Here is a 14,504-nt window from a genome sequence, read left to right on the forward strand (position 1 = left end):
CTATACAGAAGCGAGGCTGAGCTGTTGCTGCCTCATCTCTCGTCTCCCTGGAGTCCCAGGGAGAAACACAAAGCTACCGAGTGTTTTATCTAGAAAAATGATTACAATAAACAAAGAAGATGCTTATAAGATATAAATATCTTCTTTGTATTATGCTAATCATTCTATATATCAAATCTCAGGACTATGACAGGGGAGGCTCTGCCTACCCTGACTGCACGTCCCTGGGTCCGACTCAGAATCTGGCCCGTAGTCTTCAGCTGAGTTCTGGGTCTCCTGACTTGTTGTGTAGGTCAGGATTCAATGGTTGACTTGTAGAGCTCCATTTCCCTGAAGACATTACACAACTTACTATTGCAATCGCTGCTTCGATTACGCACGCAGTCTCACTGCGAAAATGTTTAATGATTGCAATTGCAATGCCGTCGCAGCCAAATATAAGGACGTCCACTTTACCTTACACACATCCTTAATACTTAGCAAGACTGCAAGACCATTGGTAACATCGAGAACAATCGCAGCCTCACGCACACTTGCACAAGATCAGACCTTACTTAGGAATTGCTAACCTCATCGCACACAGTGAAAGCCAAAGCTGTGCATGGCATCGCAGTGACTAATTTATGCACACCCCTTAAATGGCGTTCAAACGCACTGGCACACCTGCATTTCGCCGCCCACCCCCCCCCCAAACACTCACTTCCTTTGACTCTGTGATGGGTCTGCGCAGTCACTGCGATCGTAAGTCTTCACACACGCACTCTGTGATACATACGCATGTGCAGAACGGAACATTTGTCCGATTGCGTGCGTAATCGCAGTTGCGATCAGTAATTAATCAGGCCCTTAATCATTTTACTGTTTGAAATACTCTCCTATTTAATTAATGGACCATGGTGTAAATAAACCATATTATAGCATTTAAAGTCACTGGATTCAACAGAGTAGAGATAAGTCAACCCCAGTAGAGATCGCTCATCCTACCTCAATGAGAGTATTCCCTAAAATAAAACAGGATATTGCTGCTCTATAGTTAATGATCTCAATCTGGTTCAGGAACAATATCATCCTCATATTGCATAAGGTGTCTGAATTGTAGATCCATAGACGCAGGTAAAATAAGAACGGGGAGCTTTCTGCAGAAGGGGTCCCCAGTGAAGCCTGGACTATCGAGTAGAGCCAGGATGATGTATGTAGTGCAGTGAAGGGGGGTTCCCATTAAAAATATATTTTTCCGTTTAACATAATTAGTAATAGTAAAAGGTAAGTAAAGCAGCATGCATGAATGGGTGAGACCACATTACCAGTACATTCATAGACTGGGAGTGCTGCCCTGCACTCATATTTATCTGATCTCCAGTGACTCAATCACATTCATCGTTAAGAAATGCTGAATGTCACTCTGTTGGGAAGGAACATATTTAATTATAAAACGCTTGGCTTGTTATTAAAATGACCACTAAGCTGTACTGAGACTGACAGAAGGCTAAAGCAACTTGCAAGATCAGCCATGGGTGTAAGGCAGTAATAACAAATTAGCGGGTTTGAAAATTGTCAATATTAGGGGCCCATTTATCACTGAATATTTGAGGTAAAATCCCCAAAAACACCCGTTTTCGGAGGTTTACCTCAAATATTACGTTTCCCCCAGAATGTATCAAGGAGGGACAGCAGCAGGTATCTTCCGATATCTGCTGTGTTCCCTCCATCCCCGCCTCCCCCGTAGGTTTCTATGGGGGATGCGATGCTGCCAGATTTACCAATATCCGGAATGCAATGTACTCCCAATATTGGCCCCCGAAGCTAACGCCATCTGAAGATGGCATTAGCCGCTGTAGCCTAATGGCTACCACCACATAATTAGCCAGCGGATTCTCCCGGCAATGGCCACCTATGGGCTACCAGCACATAATGCCCCTGACAATGGCCGCCAGTCACCGAGGCAGACACTGGCTGGCAGCTCTCCGGAGACATTGCAGGGACGGGCTCCTTTCGGAGCCTGAGTCCCTGATAATACATCCGGCCGTTATGTTCGCATTTTGCTATGCGATCATGGGGTCTATTCAGCAATAGTGACGATGTTGCCCAGAATATTATCGGCAACATCGTCACGATTTTTTTGCAATTATTGTAATTCATGTCAGCTATTCAGCATTATTTTATGCAGGGACAGAGGTTGCAGTAACACGCTGCCCCTGCAATGTTACAGAAGGCTGTTATCGGTTTCCGGAAACAATCCCTTCTGTTTCTGCGCTTGCTCAGTCATGTGCTCGGGAACAGTCTCCGTTGCAGTGACCGCGGAGGGGTTCAAATACAGCCTATCCAAATCGATTGGCATAAGTATACAGGCTTTATATAAGTATGTATACAGATATATTTATGTGCTTTTATATTTAAAATGTATATATAAATGTAAAATATAATAGCACATAAATATAAATGCATACAGGCGAATATAAAGCCTGTGTAAACATGTCAATCAGTTTAGGCAGGTTTGACAGGCTCTAGAGTGACTTACCTGCCGGCGGTCACCGCAGGGACGGAGACTGGGCGGTGTTACAAGATCCTGCAGGGACTTATGGGAATATTTCCCTCCGTCTCTCCGTCCCTGCAGTTTTCGGGTAATTTAATGTATTTTCTTCATATAACACCCTTCTGACATTTATATAAATAAAGTAAAGATTTATCCAGTAATTTAGCGCTTTTTGCTTTGCTGAATAGCAGAAAGCATTAAAGCACTGTAGAGATCAATGGCTGATCCCTACAGTCCGGTACTCTGCCAGATGGGAATTAATGGAGAAGATAATTGTGTTATCTTCTCCATTAACCCATTGCTGAATAGGGGATTTACGTAAAAAATGTGGAAATGATACTGTAGAGCACTTCTACCATTTACCAATATCACCCTGCGGTAATGGGATAGCAGCCTGTGGAGGTCACCGTTCAATACACAACAGGTAGAAAGACAAAGCTGAGCCCCTGTAGTGCAATGTTGTGTTCGGTATAAATTCATCATGTCAGCATGATCTAAATGTTGCAGGGTTGCCTACCCTCCCGATTTGGGCGGGAGCCTCCCGATAATTGGGTGCAGCTCCCGCCCCCCCAGAAAGGCAGGCAAGCCTCCCGGCGGCCGCCGATCCCCCCAACATCCACCGCAATTCAGTCCTAGCCCCCGCTGCGAGGGCAGCCAGTGACGCGATTCGCGTCATTTTGGCCCCGCCCCCTGCCTCACAATGCCTGTATTATCGGCATTGTGTAACGGGGGCGAGGCCAAAATGACGCGATCGCGTGACCCCGCCCCCGTGACGCCTACAAGCGTCAGGCACCCGTCTGGACATGCCCCCTTTTTAGGCCACGCCCCCCGCTGCCCTGCCGATCTGGCTGCTCCCTCCCGGAAGGAGCAGCCAGAAAGTCGGCAACTATGAATGTTGACAATTAGAATGTTGATATGATCAGAATGTCATCATTGTCATATCGACATTATGAATGTTAGCAGTCAATATTAGGGTTAGGCTGCAGCTAGGGTTAGTTAAGACATCTATGAAAAACCTCATAGGCGACTTGCCGACATAGTCACAATGTCGACACCCCGTCCATATTGACATACTGAATGTAGACTTTTTCTACCACAACCGTGTGGTCTTGTGCTGTTCTCACGACAGTACTATGCCCCCTTTGTGTGTAGTCCATGGATTAGCGCTGTGTCTCATCATTTCACGACGACAGACAGAAAGTCAGAGCCATCCCCAGGGAACCCTGCATGAGAGTTATGGAGTTCACTGTGGAGAGGAAGCCACTGGCTGCGATACTGAAGAAGCTCTATCTTTTACCTCTGTTTAATCTCCTTTTTACTTCTCTCTGCCCAGAAGCATGCAGGTGTTAGAGGAGTTTTAAAAAAATAACATAGCACCTGCCCATACAGCATGGGAAATAATGGAGAGGTAATTACAAGAGATGCCTTTCTCGTTTTGCAATAACTCAGGCCGGTGTGGTTGTTTATGTGGAGCTGACAGGTCATATTTAATTATATAGAAAGATCAATAGAGCCCAGATCTAAAAGAACCAGAAAGCAGGGTAATTGGTTTGCTAAACATCCTTTCTTTGTAGCACACCGAACAAAAAATAAACAGTTTAAAAAAACAAAAAGATACACAATAAAACACACACAATGTTAAATGAATACTGTAGATATATACAGAGAATGTACAATAAAAAAATACAAAATATATTTATTATATTAAGCCAATATACAAAGGAATGTAGCAACAGTTTACATATTGAAGCATTTCACCTTGCTTAAGAGTACAACGAGAATTAAAGTTCAAACAGAACCGTTTATGACAAAAATAAATATTCATGAAAAGTGCAGTGAGTTCTGTACAGTACACGCCTCGCTCAGGCATGTGCATTACTATCTGTCAGAGTTACATTTGGCCACGACAGTACGGTCTTTATTCACAATTAAATATATCCTCTTCTCTATGCAATACACAAAATTACAAAGGCCACTTACAAAAAAAAGACGTTCTTTGCTTTCCAGGTACAAGTGACAATTTCAAGGGGGTCACACTGGATCACATTCTGAATAAAAACAATTGTTTTGTGGCTTCCCCATGACACTTAAACAATTAGAGGTAATCTGGTAAGGGTTAAACCTGTGTTTCTCCTCCAACTATTTTTAAAGCTTGTAACAGCTAATAGCGCACAGCTAATAAAGGGGAACTCCTACCTCTAGCCATTGTCCTCATAAAGGTCCGTAACCACTGGACGATGTGTGTACGGGGCGATGTCGTCAGCGGTGGGGGTACCGGGATTGTTAAGTGCATCCACACTTGACGATGCCGACAATGACGATCGTCGGCAGGGGGTGGGGGGAGCGGGTGGCATCACTAACGAAATCACCAGATTGAGCTGCGTGTACAGCTGACTGTGGCTATATTGTTAACGACCCGAGGGTGCGCGTATCTTTTGTCGGTGTGTGAATACACACTGGACGATATATCATTCGACGATATTGTTATCATTCATGGATATCATCCAGTGCAGGGTTTCCCAACCACGGTCCTCAAGGCACACTAAAGCTGGGCCACACACTAGACCAACTTTCATCCAACCAGCCAACTAGTTGATTGGTTGGAATGAAAATCTGGTAATGTATGGGAGTAAAGGCCCCCATACATCAGAGATGGATTGCAGCAATCGTGTAATTTGCAATCGATTGTGTATAAAAATCTGCAATGTATGGGCTTCACAAATCGCAGATTGCTACCAAAAAGTGATTAGAATTGTTTAATCAGATTGTCCAACATGTTGGATTTCACAGATCGATTGGGGCTGTAGATTGCTAGTGTATGGACATGATCAGCAGATTTGCAGACCGTTTGTAGCAAAATGATGGGCCTTTCAAGATTGCCAGATCTGCGTTTGCTGCAATCGATCTGCAAATCACTGAAAAAGATCTGTAATGTATGGGCGCAGATTGCTCGATTGGGAAATCCTAAGATCGGGCAATAAATCTTCAAATTGTTCAATTGTGGTTTTCAGATTGCTGATGTATGGGGGCCTTAACTGATGATCAGCAATTTGCTCCTAAATGCCAGAAAACAGATGAAAATGGTCGTCAGACAAGTTTGTTAAATGTTTGATCAAAACAATTTGTTCAAACAACAGTTTTTAGTTCATTTTCCGGCATTTGGGAGCAAATTGCTGATTGTCATTTGCTTTCATACCTTACCAGATTTTCATTCCAACCAATCAACTAGTTGACTGGTTGGATGTAAGATGGTCTAGTGTGTGGCCAGCTTAACAGTCCAGGTTTTAAAGATAGCCATACTAGAGCCCAGGTGTCTTAATTAGCACTTCAGTTATTTTGATGTAACCATCTGTGCTGAAGCATGGATGTAACTAAAACCTGGACTGTTAGTTTGCCTTGAGGACCGAGGTTGGGAAACACTGATCCAGTGTGTACGGGCCTTTAAGAATATTTGTTCCTTTTTGCTGCCCTTAGATAATAAGCAAACCATGTATCTACACAGCAGATCGGTTCTAGTATAGAATAGCAAATAAAACAAAGAAATGTACACATTTGCCAAAAGTTTATAATGTCTGGATTTGGAGTTCCCCTTAAAACTATGAATCTGTGATACAGTAGTAAATGATGGATTTATGACATTTCCGTATTTAAAACATAGAGGTTATTTACAACACTAAAACTGCAGCAACGGGGGGCTAATTCTATTATTTCTGTTTTGTGGAGGTACACACAGATTAGTGTAGCAAACTAGCATTCATTGTGGGGCAAGAAATTCTTGTTCTCAATATATTAGGACCTGGCTGTAACACGCATTATACTGAAAAAAGTGAAGTTTAAACAAGCAGTATAAGAGGAAGGGGGGGGGGGTTAAATATTACTATGAATTGAGGAGATGTCCAAAATGTGACACGGTACCTGGAACGCAATGGGTATGAAGTCCCGGCGGCTTCAGCCCAAAGGGGGAAGATCCTGACAGGGCATGTAAGTACCCTATCCCTACCCCTATTACCTCCCCCAAACCTTCCTTAGTGGTGACTAACCCTAAGTCCCCCCGGGAGCCCCCCCCCCTCACGGCTAAGTGCTAAGATGCCCGGACATACCTCAATTGCTCTGGCGTCCTTCTGTTTCCAGCATCGGGATTAGGATAGGCGTCGATATTTCAACATCTATCTTAAGTCCCCCGTCGGGCTTTGGTTGTCGGGATATAGGCCGGCGGCATGTAGTCTGCCGGTCTATTAACTACATCCCCCTGGAACACCCGCAGGAAGACATATTCAAAATGAGAATTCCTTTTGCAGGACAGGACGTTATATGCGTTTCAAGGGTTTTTGAGAAATCGGTACAGTTTTTGCAGCCAGAATCATACAGCCTCTTAGATGGGTGTAATCTGCACCATTTTCACTGCTTTACACAGTCTAAACAAAAATTGGACATTTTTATAAAGAAAGCACATGAATATCTGCTGATAAACCAAAGTAATGAAATAAAAATATATAAAAAATTAATAATGCAGCCTTGATGAGCCCTCACGGTCAACATTATACTGAAAAAAGTGAAGTTTAAACAAGCAGTATAAGAGGAAGGGGGGGGGGTTAAATATTACTATGAATTGAGGAGATGTCCAAAATGTGACAGCAGACTGTACTTTGATATATGATGTATGTCTGCTAAACAATAGTGCCGTGTAAATGAGTTTTATAGAATTATATGTCTGTAGAACGAACACAAATGTAGCTGATGTTTTTTTGAATGACATGTGCATTCCTATCTCCTCAGCTACAGACGCCATCATTCTATTCAAACTTTATCTGGTCAGGATGCTACCAGCAATCTGGGGAAATGTAGGCTGCCCAGGCGCTTATAGTGCATGTATAGCGGATAATTCAGACACAGTCGATAAAACCACTTGCCTGGCGTGGTCGCATCAGATACGAATACGCCAAGCTGGGCTGTCCCTGACATGGTCGCATCTGATGCAACCAGTCAGAAACGCCCACTGAGTGGCAGTTGGATGATCATGTTCCAGCAGCCTCCAATCTCAGAGGGACTTCCCAGGCCCTTTGCATCCTTGTATCCTCCCCCAGAGTCTACCATCGCTGCTGATTGGGCAGCCCAACGGCGCCGCCCACCTGGCGGCTGCAGAGAGGTGCAGCCAGCAGAGATATGTATATCAAGCAGGCCTCAGCCCCCCTAGTTTATGTAGATCTGCGATGTCATGATGCTCCGATTATCGATGTTCTGATATCTCGGTAGTCTGTTTTTTTTTTAAATCTATATTAATGCTACGTTAATACTATATTGTTTCTATGGGGGATATTCAATTGTTTTGTGAGCGGCGATAATTAATGGGTGCCCAGTGTTGCAACTCAATTGTTCTGGGTGCCCATTAATTATCACGGCCTTCATGCCCAATTAGACTGGGTTTAGCGGTGTTTGGACGCCCTTACCACGGGTTTATCGCCCATTTTTGCTTGCACCCTCCGCTTTTTCTTGTTCGAACCGCTGTCAGGCACATGCAGAACTAAGGACAGTTTTCTGTACCGTAATATCCTGCAATGATTCAATAAAGCGTGAGGCTAGCGATTCACTGAATCTCTTCCAGGTATTTTCAGGATAATAATTTAATTTTCATCTAGTGTATATATTAATCCAAATTTGACCATATAGTAGTCCTCCTTTAATTACCCGTTAGGGGCATATTAACTAGTTACCCTTACATTCCCAGAACTGTTTAAAATAGGAAAAATAAAATAAATTAAACTATTCTTTGGAAGAAAATATAAATAGTTTAATTGGCCTGTGCATCACAATAAAAACATAATTACTGTATGATACACCAGTGCATGCTTCCCTGTATAATACAGTCCTATTAGTCATTTTGTTAACTGTTTAGAATCTAATACATTAAGCTTCTCCTCTTAGATCTATTTCTGGGAATGGAAGGGTAAAAGCTGGATGCCCCCCACCCTCCCCAATGAGTTGTGGTTATTTAAAAAGGGCATAAATGGTTTTTACCCCCTATAAAACTTGAAATGTGTTCAGATCTAGTTCTCTGTGCCTAAATAAAGGGTCAGCTGTACATTTAATTACTAAAAGGTGCCAAGATGCCGTTACTGTTATATAAATTAGTTGGTATTCTCTATAATCGGATCAGCAGGCACTGCCAATGTAGCCAAGAGCCACTCCTCCTGAATATTTAAGGTAGGGCTGCAATGTCATCATTATATATCAGTGTTCCTGTTTTGAGGGGCTTCAAAGTAAGCTTCTGTAATATTGCACTTTAATTAAACGGATGTGGGTCTGTATCATGGCCCCCTCCATTGGTTATTGTGAGTGAAGGCACGTATTTATTGGTCGCATATTTTCCATGTGAAGTCAGTATATAGTGAGTAAAATGGTCAATACTGTCTTGGCTACGAGGCTAACACACCTCAAAGTTCTGACTCCCTGTCATTATCATCTAAGTAATATTCATCATCGGTGGTTGTGTCTGTATCCAAATCGGAATTCACAGTGGGCTCATCCTTATATATATTTAGAAATCCTGTAAGGCTAGGCTCCGCTGATAGGACATTGCCAGGACTACAACTTATTGGATGTGACTCCTGAGAAGAACAATGCTCTTCTTTTCTCAGGAAGCCTGGGTTTTTTAGAAAGCTTGGCCTCCATAACCGGCCCTCAGTGAGTGACCGTTTTACATTGTTTAAAAGAGCTGCTTGTTGCTCCTTCCCGAAAATCCCATAGTCAAGAGACTTGGAGGTATATACAGGTTTATGTTCATGGCTTGTTTCATGGATTGGCCAATTATCATTTTCATCTATAATCATACCAGCTGAAAACCGCCTGTTAGAAGAGGTATCACCAGATCCATGATACGTAGATGGTCTTTGACTTCTCAAATTTTCACCATAGCTTTTTGAAGAAAAACTCCCGTTACTTTCCCTCCTGGTGTCCATCAAGTCTTTTTTATTTTCTGTGTTCAAGATCTTCAAGCTTTTTGAACGGTACAAATTGGAACTGCTCCTGCACTGAGTGGGACTACCCCGTCCGTAATAATGTTTGTTTGCGTGTGATGGATAATTATCATTTGGAGAATAGAATACAGGAGGTGAGTCACTATCAGATTTCCTGATGGGGTCACCGAAGGACTTATTTTGCCGGGTTTTACCATATTCTTGTTGACCTGTGTGGTCAAAGGAGAAGCTAAACTTCTTTGCATTGATTGGTTTCATTTTCTTTTGGACAAATTCAGAACAATACGACGGCCTAGTCCGATTTGTAACCTTATCGGTCGGGCTAAACTTTGGCTGGTTATAGGCCTGTAGATTGCTGTTAGGTTCTATGTGTGGTGAGATATCTCTGGAGTTGTAGGACTTACGCAAATTTAAATCTTTCATTTTGGAGGTGTGGGCTGAAGGCAACTCTTCCCTGGAAAATACACTTTCATCAAAGGAGCCAGTCTTGTACAAATCGTTATCTCTCATCAAATAGTGATTAATGTTTTTTTCTGGTCGGTTGGTTTCTTGATAATGTGCAAAATCATAACCCTGGGAACAATTAGGATTATCATAAGTGAATGTTGGTGACGAGAAAACGTCTTGCAAACCTGGCGATGTAGGCAGCGCGTTTTCTCTTTGGGGATATATGTTATACCTGTCACGAGCCATGGTAATGTCTTTCTCAAGAATATTTCTCTCCAGATCCTGAAGACTAGATTTCCTGTTTGGTAAAGTATAATAAATATTTTGGTTATACTTTGGGGGGGATCCTAAAGGACTGTACTCATTCTTTTTTTTCCGGTTTGTTTGCATTTGCAAGTCTTCCTTTACTATTGGTTTATCTTCGCTTTCAGAAATACGTAAAGAACTAAACCTGTCCACAAAATCATTACTAGGAGATGTCTCCTCACCAGAAGAAGACCTTCTGTCTTTATTCATGAGGTTTGATTGCAAAGGAATCATATGAAAATTTGAGAGGGGAGGTTTACATGGACTTTTATCTCCTGAATGTAACTCTTTGGTGTATGTATTTTCTGTAGTACAAGATGATGATTTTCCAATGTTTTGGTAAGTGGAATCATGTGTTTCATCAGCTTCTTGATACTTATTTATGAATTTATCAAGTAGGGCACTAGGTGTATTACTGATTTCAAGGGTCCTATCGATGTTTTTCAGATTGTTCTCGGTTAAGTCCGACATCTTCTTTGAATACTTGCGAGGTAGGCTGTAATAGACTGAAACTACTTTGTGATACTCAATTTTATCTACGTCAGGATGAGAGGAGTCTACATAACTTGTCTCATAGATGTGAGTATTTTCGGTTACTGTGTATGTTTTGTGAGCCCATTCACTTTCATGGGTTGGTTTATTTTCAATAGAACGATCTGCATTAATGTTCGATATTTGAGTTTCACATTTATAAGTGCTCGGAGTCTGCCCATCTTCAGAGCGTGCTGGACAGTTCCATGGTGACACAGTGTTTCCTTGGACTTCAGTGTTCCTTTTGTAAGGCTCGGGTGCCAAAAGTAAGTGCTGTTTTAATAAGTTTGCGGATTTATGCTCTCTACTGGGCGGACATACGGTTCTGCTGGAGGAAGTCCTTTGTAAATTGTCTTCTACATTGAGGCTGGTGGGATACATAGATAAGTCTTTGATTTTGGAAGAACCTACAGAGTCTAGTATTTTGTTGTTACCTTGTTGATCCAGGTGGTGAATTAGGTTTTTATTCATGGACATTTCTGGTTCAAACTTCGGTTTAGCTTTCATACTGTTTCTGTTTTGTTGATTCGTCAATGATGCACCATTTTGTTGACACAACATATCTGGTTTGGAAGTCAACTTGTGTTCTGAGTCTTTCATATGTTGTTTGTTATTACCATCACTTTGTCTGTTAATACAGCCAATTTTTACATCATTTTGACCAAAGTCCTCCGACGGTTGAATGATTTCAATTGACTGTCTATTATTATTTCTATCAGCACCATTCTGCCCATACTTTCTGTATGGAGCCCCATTAAAATACATAGATTTATACTTCTCATGCAGATCAGATAGTGTAGGAATAGTATCTGTTACATTTAAAGGTTTATTTTTATTATTACTATTCTCTGTCATTGTGTTGGTCAGTTGTGATACTTCTTGTGATACAGTGGTCATTTTCTCTGTTACATCTGATGTTCTATCAAAGACTGGACCACAAGAAAATGTATATGGCTTTTGTAAATGCTCTAAACTTTTTGAGTTTGTTTCTTTTGCTTGACCAGTGGTATTTTGGAAATCAGAGTGTCCAGATTTTCTATTGTTATATAAAGGCGTTTTGTGAGCTTCATCAGGGACCCTTGTAGATTTAGTTTCAGAAACAGTGTTAGAATAATCTGCAGCCTTTTCATTACTGTTATCCAGTAGTCTAGCATCATCGTTGTCAATAAACACGTAATTTTTCTGGTCAATTAAATCGGGAAGAGAAGATGCATTTCTTCTCTGGTGCCTCATTGTATCAGACATGAAACCTTCTGTTTGGTTGTCTTTGGAATCCCATCTCGTGTTCAACTTTGAAAGTCTACCAACAGTGTCTAATGTGTTATTATATAAAGTGGAAGTTTTTGGAGACATGGGATTTTTCAAATCACTGTTTTTTGACAATGAAAAATCAGAGACTGTACTCTTTTTATCTGAACTTTGAAGATTTGGAGACGAGTGAGGTGCCAGATGACTGTCGGTGAACAGTAAACTAGAATGAGGAGTATGTTCTGTCCTTGGTGGGAAAGTGTCCCCAAGACCACTCAGACCAACTGTAGACAAGCCGTTTAATGTGGAATTTCTAGACTGAATGGAGACATTTGGAAAGACAACTTCCATGGTCTCAGGGTCTGATGGGTCACTGTTAGTTGCTTCTAAGGGATCAGGTGCTTGATTGATTCTGCTCTGAGATGTTATAGTATAATATTGTGCATTATCTTTCTGATGCATGTCAGGTTCCTGTTGTCTGCGTGTTTCTTTGTCTTTTGAAATAACACATTCTCCTTTTATTCCATCTGCCTTTGCTGAAATATCCTCAATTTGTAAACGGAAACTGCAAAGATCACGAGTTTTCAAAGTCTTTGCACCATCTTGTGAGACAATATTACTATCCAGTTGTACTGGAGATTCATTTTCAAACTCCATGCGTTCCACTTCCTTGTCACTGTTAATGCCTGAATTGGCAGAAGGTCGTTTACATGTAGTTTCATTTGGCTTAAAAGCATTTTCCTTATTTTCTTCCTCCCAGTGTCTTGTGTTTTGCATTGGGAATTTCGTTACAGGCCTGAGGCCACGGTAGTCTGTTTCGTAATATTCGGCGGAACGATGATCTGAATTGTTGTGCAACGCTGTATTTGTTATGTCATTTGTAATGTTGTCTCTCTGAAGGTCATTAGTAGTGGGGGCCTGTATTCTTTTGTACTTGTAAAGATCGAATATTCTGTTGTGGTAAGTGGAGCTGCTGAGATCTGTAAGATCCAGGGATGACTGTGTTCTGGAAGGTCTATTAATCTCCTCTGGCTGGCCAGAGGAGTGTACATTATTCCATTTGATAGAGATGACAGGTATCCTTCTAGACTTGTGTTGTCTTGTCCTTTCCAGTTCTAGACCCATAGATGGAAGCTCTAAACTACTTGATGAAAATTTGCCAGAGATGGCTGCAGAACTTGGCGATGTACTATTTAAAGTTGAACACACTGAGGGAGTCCTTCCATAAATGTTCTTTTTTGAAGACGACTCCTTGGAGTTTGAGCGATTTCTATTTGAATACATTTCCGAAAACTTTTTTGGTTGGTAGGTAGCATATGTTGTATGTCCTTCTCCAAGTAATAAAGTTCTTCTTCCATCATAAGGAGATAAAGTGCTGTAATCTTTCCTACACCCTGATGTATCGAACCGCGAACCTTCATTGCTAAAATGGCCTCCATGTTCGTAGCTCGAAATTCGACTTGTTCTCACTGACTGGGTCTGACTCTGTTCTTGGGCAAGTTTTTGATCCAAATCTCCTAAAACTAAAAACAAAAAAAATATTATGCTGAGATCAGAGAACAATACTAAATGTATCAGCTAAAGGAATTCATACTTAGAACCCAAGCCAAACATAACTGCAAAAAAAGAAGGGCATTTTTGACTATAAAAGGTGGTAGAATACTTACTTGAGTCTACAGTACCAAACCATTATGATAGAACTATCTTTCGCTATCATGCATATATTGAAAGTATGTTGTTTTATTCAGCAAGAAGAGAGCTACAAAACTAACTCTGAATGGATGAGATTGTTCTGCATTATCAGCAATATATCTACATCCGGTATCCGGTCGATTGTTGACACTAAAAAAGTCCACATTAAGAAGGACGACACCAGAAGCTCAGCACATTCTGAATGTCGACAGTCAATAGATCGACATGGTCATTAGGTCGTCCATCATTCTGTAGACATGTATTTAGGTCGACAGGGTTAAAGGTTCAAAAGACGGCATTTAACATACCAACATTAAAATGTCGCAACGTGGTTTTAGGGTTAGGCTAAAATAACGAAAAAAAAACAATGTGTCGATAGTTTAGTGCCAACATACTAAATGTCAACCTTTCCAATGTGTAACCCTTGTAACCATGTAATAATCCATCTAACCCTGTCGACCTAAATAAACCCTGTCGATAAATACGTCTAGAGAATGATGGTCGACCGAATGACCAATTGAATGTCGACATTCAGAAAGTCGACCTTTTAGTGTCGACCTTCTGAATGTCGACCTTTTCACTGTTGATCTTTTATACCACACCCTATCTACATCCTTATATTAGAAATGTGAAAGCAATGGCATAACATTTCTGGTTACCACAATATATGGTTGAGTAGATGAACAAGATATAAAATATAGGGGCAGAGGCGTATCTATAATGGGTGCAGGGTGTGTGGTGCACATGGGCCCACATCGCACACCCTGCACCCA

At 41.4% G+C, this 14,504-nt stretch overlaps 1 protein-coding gene across 1 annotated transcript in view; it reads right to left on the bottom strand.

Annotated features, from left to right (window-relative positions):
- Positions 1-4,204: 4,204 nt before the first annotated feature.
- Positions 4,205-14,504, bottom strand: part of EXPH5 (exophilin 5) — a 121,295-nt gene continuing 110,995 nt past the window's right edge. The window contains exon 6 of the mRNA XM_088456717.1: positions 4,205-13,562. Coding sequence (XP_088312843.1) covers positions 8,965-13,562 — 4,598 coding nt within the window. The 3' untranslated portion in view covers positions 4,205-8,964. The remainder of the gene's footprint in view (positions 13,563-14,504) is intronic.

The sequence above is a fragment of the Taudactylus pleione genome, unplaced genomic scaffold (genome assembly GCF_031769625.1).
Source record: "Taudactylus pleione unplaced genomic scaffold, aTauple2 ptg000711l, whole genome shotgun sequence".
NCBI lineage: Eukaryota > Metazoa > Chordata > Amphibia > Anura > Myobatrachidae > Taudactylus > Taudactylus pleione.